The 10,253-nt window shown below is 38.5% G+C and overlaps 1 protein-coding gene across 5 annotated transcripts in view; it reads right to left on the reverse strand.

The window, feature by feature from the left end:
* Positions 1-9,975, reverse strand: part of csmd3b (CUB and Sushi multiple domains 3b) — a 370,548-nt gene extending 360,573 nt beyond the window's left edge. For 3 of the 5 annotated variants that reach the window (XM_042745479.1, XM_042745477.1, XM_042745474.1), the window contains exon 1: positions 9,629-9,974. In XM_042745479.1, the coding sequence (XP_042601413.1) occupies positions 9,629-9,803 (175 nt within the window). In that variant the 5' untranslated portion in view covers positions 9,804-9,974. Of the gene's footprint in view, positions 1-9,628 lie in introns of all 5 variants that reach the window. The other 2 variants (XM_042745476.1, XM_042745475.1) reach the window with 2 other exon arrangements.
* Positions 9,976-10,253: the final 278 nt, after the last annotated feature.

Consider the following 10,253-nt stretch of genomic DNA (forward strand, 5'->3'; position numbering starts at 1 on the left):
TAAAATGTAATATATGTAATAAAAAATGTATTATCAAAAAAACATAAAATCAAGAATTTGTAAAAATAAACAATTTGTCTATGGAGCGGAAACTATTATCGAAAAAAAATAAACATTCAAACATTATGAGCCTATCAAACATTGATAGCCTAAGTACCTATAAAGTTCAGAAGTTACTTTATTATTCAGCCATTCACTTTTGTGTTTTCCAGGAGAAATGGAAAATTAATTTTAATCTTTCCAAATTAAATCCAAAAGTCTCAGAACTCCTTCTTGACTGCGTTGCAGTAAAAGACAAAATACATTACTTGCAATGCATATTTGAGAATGGGAATATCAGATATTTTACTATCTATTAACAAGATGTGTCTCCATAGAAATAGGAATACGATGTGTTCTAAAATAGTTCACATTAAAATACATAAGCATATATATATATGTAGGCAAGTAACCATGCACTCTAATTAATTTTTTTTTTGCAAGCAACATATAGCCTATATCAGTCATGTATTTTATGATATAGTAGATATTTTACAAATGACAGATTTTTTTCTGAAGGGCTCTAAAAAGCGTGAAATGGACTTTTTTCCTGTCTGCTGCCTTTGACGTCACAGCTCATATGCTGGAAAGATAGTTGGTAAGGGCTTGGGACTTGGCATGTTATTCTGATAATACTGAATTGAATAAGGTGAGACAAAAAACATTTAAATAACGTTAATGGGAAACATATCTAACCAGTAAACACTTTAGTAAAGTTTTACTAAAGTTTACACAATGTTTGGAATAAATAAAAATAAATAATGTGCTGGTACAGGTTTCTGCCAATAACCTCCATCCTGACAATGGCCTAGAGTCTGGAAACCGACTGACGGCTGGCTCTGTGGCTCTGGGGACAAATGTATCTCGAAGATGAGAGTGTTGTGTTTCCAGACACCTTCTGCTGACATCATAATTACAACTCAACCTGCTCATCTTCTCCCCTTACTAGCTATTGATTGGCCTTCATAGTTGAGACACTTGTATTCTGGTCTGTTCTCACAAAAACACAGAACCATAGTAATTAAAGCACTGAAAGTGCATTAAACCTTTTAACAAGAGCAATAATATTATTTATAAAGCCTCACTTATACTTAAACAATACCACAGTAGCTTTGTGAACACTTTGTGAACATAGCTTAGCCAGACAATAATAATAATAAATCATGATGCAATTATATATAGTCATTATAACTCTCTCCCTCAGCCAGTCTTTGGCCTTTTGAAGCCTTTTAAAGCATATAAATTCTGATGATAGGTTGTTCTTTCCTCTGTGGAGTGAAAGTGATTCCAAAAACTTTTCCAGCCTTATTAGATTTGCAGCCCTCTGCAGGTACAGAAGGAAATGGCTCCAGTATGCAAACAGCTGGAACAGTCATCCTCGTCTAACATCATTCAAGGCATGAATCCAAGTCTTTCACAACAATACTATAAAATTTGAATAAAGTAATATTTTGAAAGGCCACAGGAGATCACATTAGCCTTCAGCATTGTGTTATGAACCACTGTTAAATCACGTGACACAGACCATGTGACAGATGGTTAACTCCCCCAATTAAGCATTCTGGTTGAAAAAATAACTCTTGAGCAATCTCAAATATGCATAGTGATGATGAATCTTAATTACAAAGGCCATACCCTTTCCTAATATCAGCATTCACAGCACACACAGTCAACCAGATAAAGTGAAGGGCCGTAACTCAAAATTTGGTTTTAAATCTTGCTGGACTAGAACAAATGATCTCAAGGTGCCTTTGACCCAGGTAAAACTGATGAAGTTGCATTCTGCATATCTCAAACTGCGTGGACACGCTATTAAAATAGCAGACACTAATTTAAAATGTTTGCCATTTTAATTAGATTGTGCTCTGAGATTGCGTTATCTGATGAACTTACAGGGGCGTTGTGATTCAGAGACATTTAAGCCAGTAGAAAAGGGTTACATAACGAACTTTGTTTCACACAACTAGTTTAAACAGGTTATTGTGGTGATTCAATTCAGATAGCAGCTGAATGGCACCTGAAATTTGAAATAGCAACACTACAAAGCAGCCCGCTCAGTGGAAAAGCTAGAAACTCTTTATGCTTTATTAAATAAGATACATTTCTAACAATTACAGTTTGCTTGAGGCATTTAGTATTTTAAATGTAGCAAAACATCTCAGCTTCTGTTGACCGTATGCCATAGTCACAAGCCCTTTATGATATTAATACTGTAGTGCAAGGAATTCTGGGACAAACTGGGTTTATGTATTTATGGAATCATCTAATATGACAACCCAGCAAGCAGCTGCATCCTCCTCCGAAGCCAGAAGCTTAGGAATGAAAGGTCAAGGGGTCAAGCTAGTCCAGCTCTCTGTCCAGCTGTGTCCTCTAGCCGACGACAGGTATCCGTGTCATTCTTCCTTCATTAACGTCCGCTACAAAAATATCACTCCGATGCGAACTCAAAGAGATATTATTTATATCTGCTGTCTATGAAAGGGAAACAACATATGTGAGGGGAACTGGAGGGATAAAAGAGTAAATGAGCTTTGAGGAAATTGGCAGAGAGACTCAGCATGAGGCAGCCCCGATTCAAGGGAACCCAGATCATACTGACAGCTATTTTCCCCTCAAACAAGAGGCCCACCGTGAGAAGCGGTCACGAACAAGCCTCCCTTGTGAAACAATGAGGCTGCAAATATATCACTTACTATATTAAACGCATCTTTGCTGAAAACAATGAGGCAGAAAGAATCAGGCGGGAAAGCCACAGTGCAAACGACCTGCACGCAAATTCTACATGGCAAAAGGTCAAACGTATAATGACGCACACTCCCACCTGCTCTGAATCACCGCCATTGGCTGTCGTTGAGGGATGGTGACTCCTCTCTGTCAAGCCAATGCACTTCAGACTGGACTTTGATGTCATTTTGTCATTTCTTCATTCACAGAAGCTGACCCATAAAAAGCCTGGCTCTGGACTGGGGTCATGGACATTCTGATGAGGGCAGAAGTCTAGGTCCAACATGTCTAGGAAATTTGCCAGTCTTCTGGTAAAAATAGCACTGTACAGCCATTGGATCTTATTAAGGTATATCACCTGAATGCTTTTGAATATAGCAAGTGGTGGACAAAATAATTAGTTTAGTTACAAGATAGATACTCTGACTAAATATTAATCCAGTAATTATATTTATTTTAAGTGTCTACTTAGTTTTACTTTTAACTTACTAGTACTTACTTTTGAATGTACTTGAATATCAAAAGTACTCATAAGGACAGCTGTATGTTATTTTAATTTCTATCTGATATACTTCATTCGAAATACTTAAAGAAACAGGATTCTAAAGTCCCTGTCACACATGTAGGATAGAGCTTATTTATTGAAAATAATCATATACACTCACCGGCCACTTTATTAGGTACACCTATTCAATTGCTTGGTAACACAAATTGCTAATCAGCCAATCACATGGCAGCAACTCAATGCATTTAGGCATCTAGATGTGGTGAAGATGACTTGCTGAAGTTCAGACCGAGCATCAGAATGGGGAAGAAAGGCGATTTAAGTGACTTTGAACGCAGAATACCATCTCTGAATGTACAACACTTCGAACCCTGAAGCATATGGGCTACAGCAGCAGAAGACCACACCGGGTGCCGCTCCTGTCAGTTAAGAACAGGAAACGGAGGCTACAATTCACACAGGCTCACCAAAATTGGACAATAGAAGATTGGAAAAACGTTGCCTGGTCTGATGAGTCTAGATTTCTGCTGCGACATTAAGATGGTAGGGTCAGAATTTGGCGTAAAGAACATGAAAGCATGGATCCATCCTGCCTTGTCTTAACGGTTCAGGCTGGTGGTGGTGGTGTAATGGTGTGGGGGATATTTTCTTGGCACACTTTGGGCCCCTTAGTACCAATTAAGCATTGTTTAAATGCCAAAGCCTACCTGAGTATTGTTGCTGACCATGTCCATCCCTTTATGACTACAGTGTACCCATCTTCAGATGGCTACTTCCAGCAGGATAATGCAGAATGTCAAAAAGCTCAAATCATCTCAGACTGGTTTCTTGAACATGACAATGAGTTCACTTTACTCAAATGTCCTCCACAGACACCAGATCTCAATCCAATAGAGCAGCTTTGGGATGTGGTGGATGGGAAATTTGCATCATGGATGTGCAGCCGACAAATCAGCAGCAACTGCGTGATGCTATCATGTCAATATGGAGCAAAATCTCTGAGAAATGTTTCCAACACCTTGTTGAATCTATGCCATGAATAATTAAGGCAGTTCTGAAGGCAAAAGGGGGTCCAACCCGGTACTAGGAACGTGTACCTAATATAGTGGCCAGTGAGTATATATATATATATATATATATATACATACATATATACACACACACACAGACACTTTTACATTTAACTTCATATTGCAATACTGCATTTTAACTAGAGTTGAAGTGATGTATCAACTTTATTAAATTTTAAAAAGCATTATTAATTTAGTTCTAAACCGGGTACAACCTTGGTAAAAAGTCAGATATTACATTTTTAATGTAGTAAAGTAAAGGTTTCCCAAAATGAAAATAGAGTATAGGGTAAATTATTGGAGAAAAATAACTTCCTCCACTGAATTTAGTCTCAAAACCAAGCAGCTGCTGAATACTGCAGCAGTACAGATGTATTCCAGCATGATAAAAATAAACACAGCTTTTCTCTCTCTTTTTTTGACACTGCGGCTGTAGCAGCAGTTTGTTAATGTGTTTGTGAATGTTTATAGGTGTGTATGGACTGACTGAGCAACTCTGTCACAACAGGTAGTGGTGAGAATGAGTTGCAAAATCAGACAGCTCCACACCTCTGCACCTGATCCTTCCTGACAGACACAGGGATCCAATCAGACCATGTTTCCAACACTGCTGTCACCCTGGAAGCCTTTCACTTCCTTGAAGTCAGAAAAATACTTCAGTATGACTGTATATTTTGAAACAAAGCTTTGTCTATTTTTGTAGTGGATCAACTTACTGAAATGGATTCAGTCTTTTTTAAGTGTTTAAGAAAATTAGTTCTTGTGGGTCAAAATAACATCATTGTATAAATCACTTTGCATCTGTGCACAGTGCACTTGTGAAGTGCTTTATGCACTGAAAGCCCTGTGCAAGTAATGAGGTCGCGACTCAGCCATCACTCATGTACAGTAGCCTACCACTGTATGAAAGTACTCTAAACGTCCACATAGTATGTGGACAGAGCCTTTTGTTATTCTCTTCCTTGATGATCAGTTACGAGCTATGGCTAAAAAGGTGGTAAACGGGACCATAGATCACATTGATGAAATAGTTAGTGCCCCCTGCTGGCTTTCACCAACCAACACCAACCCTACCACTGACATGACTTAAAAGGCTGGCATGAAAGCTGATGGTTTGAAGATGGAATAATAGTATAGATATGTAATATTCATTGCATTTCCAAACTCATTTTGTTTGTTACAGGACTAAAATGCAGCATGTTGTAAATAATGCCTAGGGTGCTTAAAAACAGTTAACAATATTAACACCATCTGACAATGCCTTCCTGAATGAGTCAGTGCTAATAATTGATTCAGGGAATAATTCAATGTTAATGACTAATAATTCAATAATTTAATTCCAGTATGAATCAGTGACTTTAAACAAATTGTCTGAAGGAATGATTAAATGAGTCACTCATTATACAGCCACTTGTCGCCACCTACTGGTTTATCGACTTAACCAGAAGAAAGTAAGTATTTTTAAAATTATATTAGAATTTGTAATGCAAAAATAATGCAAAACAGTTTCATATCGCTAACAAATATTTAAGGTTGGTAAATGGACAAAATTAGCAGATTTGACATGGTTAATTATTTTCAGTAAAAATAATGTGAAATACAATTCCATAGCCGTAAGTTTACTCAGCATTAGCAAATCTGAAAATATGCTAATTATTATTATATTTATACAAGAATAACGTAAAATGCATTTCCTTGCCAATAATAAATACTTGCAGCTGTAAAATTCACTCACCATTTTATTGGAAAGGTTAGGTAAAATGTTAATTTTTGGACCCTGCTTACACTGCGTATTTTATTTTATTTATTTATTTATTTTTAATAGGCCTAACCACAAAGCCTGGCACTTCTTATATGACCCTCAAAAGATTCCCATGAGGAACAACTTGTATTCCAACTACCTCTTCTCTTATCCACTAATTTAAAACATCATCCCTTCTGAAAAGCCATCCATCTGTCAGTGTTTTTGTGGGTTTTTTACTACAAGCTGTTTAACACTTCAGATGTAGTCAAGTACAAGTCAAGAGACCAAAGTAGGTATATGTGCATGACTAATGCAATGTTGATCATCAGAGGCTGTTAAGGAGAAGAACAGAAGATAAGTCCAGGGAAAACTATAGGTGATCCACTGAGCATTCACACAAAGCTTTGTTACTGTGAGAAGATCACTCCAACTCCCGATCGATTCTCCCCAGGGCAGGAGAAAAGGTGATGCATATCCATATCCAGTATGGTCTGCAGCAGAAGCACAGATCTTCAGTCGGATATAACATGTTCCCCTCCGAGGTATTTACGTCCCTTTATGTCCTATGCATGTGTCCACCAATAAACAGAAACCATCTAATTGGAGCCATTTTGTCGAGGCTGCACAATTTCCCACAAGACGTAATTCCAACCTGAGGGCAGTGTGACATTTGTCATTTGACAGGAAACACTACAGAACATGTTACACAACAAGCCTAAGGCACACAAACGGCTGCTAGAAATCATCCTGTAATAACCTTAAAATAACCCTAAACATGCATTTTGTAGAAGAGGAGTTCCTAAAATCTATTTGACTGCAGACATCTGGGGACTTTAATGACCCTGCTCTGCACCTGGCTCTTCAGCAGCCATGCTTTGCTCATGGAGATTAAAAGCCTCTTTCAGGCGTGCCAGAGAAGAGGCAGTGTTACACAGTGGCAAACTGTAACATGCTGGATTTTACACTTGTAAGATAGGGCACTGATCCCAAGTAAGATGCCTTTTCCAGCTGTTAATCCATCCCCTCAGGACTTGTCTTCATTGGGTCCGTATGTTCACCACTGAGTAGACATATTCGGCTTCTAGCTGGTGATCTGTGGTCAGTTTATAGCAGCTAATTCCAAACAAGTGAGATTAAAGAGGCTTTAGATGAAGCCACGCAAACTAAGTTTGTGATAAGGCAGGTTAACCACAACAGCCTTAGACTAATATATTAGGTTTTCCCCTAAATTCTGATGTATTAAGCAGCCTTTCAGAATAAACAAACATAAAGAATCCTGCTGTTTTGTGAAATTAGATATGGCATTACTTATGGAAATAAACAAGACTTTGAAACTAGACTTTTCTGCTCTATTAATGAGGACAAATGCTTCCATTATTTGACAGTCAAGTCAATTTATTTTCACTTCACATTGCTTAAGCAGGAAACAGAAAAGTTTAAGCTGTCGTTAGTAGATTCTAAAACACAAAAATTGTCTATACATTATTTAAATGTGATAATTAATCTCCTAGATATGGCCAATATAGCATACTTTTTCATCCTGCAGATCTTTATTGCTGCATTTGTCAAACTACTTCATTTAAATAATTCATAAATGTACTAAAACATATAATACTGGATGTTCAGCTTCAAAGCCTGTAGCTGATCTTTTTATATCACTATCACAAAATCGACAAACTCAAAAAACATTATTTTTTTTCCCCCATGAATTCTCGAATGATCCCACAATGTTCTCCCATTCTAGTTACGCCCCGCTGGTTTTCCTTATATCAGAAAATGTGCTTTTGCTGCAAGAAACGAGATGAAGCACTTTTATAAAAATCTACCACCTGGACTCCTGCAGAGCAACTGGCTTCCAGAACAGTGAATTTTTAATTCAGCGCCTGCAGAAATAATGTTCATAATTAAGTTTCCTAAGACCTGCTGATCCTAAACCATGAAGCATATATCTACTGACCACATCCCTGCTAAGTGGAAAAAAATGCTTAAACCAGCCTAAAATGGTCTCCCAGGCTGGTCGTGCTGGACGAGTTTGCTGGATTAAAATGGAGTTAGTCATCTTGACGAAGCTAGGAGATCAGCAAAACCATGTTAAACCACCTAAGACCAGCCAACAATCTTAAACTGGATTAAGATTTTGTGTGTGTGTGTCCCTTATTTATTAATTAAAGTCCAATATATGTTTATGCATTTACTGAAATACACTAAACAACTGCACGTCAGAATGACTCACTGAATAACGCGCGCGCTCACTATCTAGCAGTAAGTCAGTAGTGAGTGAGGTCTAGATCGCATTAATTATCCTCGGGATCTCGTCACACTGCCACCACGCGACAGGTTATCAGCCAACAAGACTGCATCTCGCACACTTTACGGACACCGGTACTGCTGTTTATCCATATCTCTCCAGTCCAACTAGGAAACACATCAAGCCCTTTTCAGTGTTCATTCCGCGAAACGACATACTCGATACGCTAAGCGTCTAATCAAGATTATAGAAAAATAATCAAGCTGTTAATACCTTATCTGTTTATATTTATAAAATAATGAGTTACAACGAATAGATTAGATTTGAGCTGGCGGTACAATTCTTATAAACCGTTTAGCATCAGATGAATCAGCTCTGATGCAAATTAAAATGCTAGGCAGGTGGTAATGACCAAGATACATCAGGCAGAAGTGCTGCCCAGGGGTTTGCCTCCACCCCACTAAATTCAATCAAACTACAAAGGTTTTTTTTTTTTTTTTTTTTTTTTTTTTAAACTTCACTTCTAAAAGCCTTATATTTTCAATATCCCACTAAGAATCACCGAGATGAAAGCTCACACCAAGCCTCCTCCAAATAAATCCACTGAAAACGCCGAGGATGTTTCAAACCTGTATGTGATCATGTTATGCTGTTTATATGGAGACGGTGTGCAACAGTTAAAATCTCCAAATCAAGGCTGATCAATAGGCGTCCAGACGCGTCAATTCCATCGCAAGATGCTGGGTGAGATGGTACCCTGACAAGTGTAAGGTCGAAATCTTACAGTACGTGCCACACGTTATCCAGCATGTTCTTGACTACTTATAGACTAACACATGTGTTAATGGTGCATTTTGTTGGCTGTATATCAACTAGATATACCATAAGGAATCATGATTCGCTTTCCATCCCCAACCCATATCGAGCTGCGTTACCCGAAAATAAGCACTCAAAACACGCGTTCATTTGAAATTCAGTAATTAGCCTTATAGCGGTTATTTGAAAACACCCTGCGTGCTGTTAATACGTAAAACAGCTCGGATAAAATCTCCCAACGCCCTTATATTACTTTGTGATCCATCACTTAATGACCACAAGCAACTCACGTATCCGCTCGAGCATACTGCAAGAATATTTATTGAGTCCTCGCTCAATGCCTGCATTGAGTAAATGTGCTTCTATTCTCAAGCATTTGCTGCACGGTTGGCTCTCCTCTCCCTACATCCACTCCAAGCTCGTTCCCATGCATACACACTGATGCAAAACCTCCGAATAACTCCTCGAGACCGATGACTTACCTCGCACGCATGTGACCATCATAAAAAATATCAGATTCCAAAATGTAACTCCAGTTTTAATCCCCATTTTCTTTGCTTGGGAGTCCACCGGACCACATCTAATACATCCTCTCTTGAAAACGGACAGGAATCCCGTTGATCTGACGCTGTGCCCCTCTGTGTCATCTATGTTCATATTCACATGAAGGTAGTTGTTCTTTCCCTCAGCCAGAAGCAGAGCGGATCGCGGTGTGGCTCGAAGTGAACGGTGATGCTGGGATCCCACAGCAACCTTGACTAGGACTCAACCATCTCGCCAAAAGGGGCCAAACTCTCTGCGCTGTGTTCTCGCTCACCGACTCCTATTCACTGCTCTTCAGTGGATTAACTGTGTGACCTCACTTTCTCATCATTGCTAAAATAAAAAGATTTTGTGCATTTATAGGCAAATTAATGAATGAAGCACGGGTGCTGAGGGGGCAAAAAACGGTCTGAGCAGGTTTACTGATCCACTGATCTGGGCAAGCTGGTCTACTAGATGATTTTATCCAGCTATGTTTTTTACCAGCTAAATTAGATGTAAACCAGGACTATTAGACTGGGAGACTAGGTTAAACCAGCTAAGACCAGCAAACCACCTCGAAAA

The sequence above is a fragment of the Cyprinus carpio genome, chromosome B19 (assembly GCF_018340385.1).
Source record: "Cyprinus carpio isolate SPL01 chromosome B19, ASM1834038v1, whole genome shotgun sequence".
Classification (NCBI taxonomy): domain Eukaryota; kingdom Metazoa; phylum Chordata; class Actinopteri; order Cypriniformes; family Cyprinidae; genus Cyprinus; species Cyprinus carpio.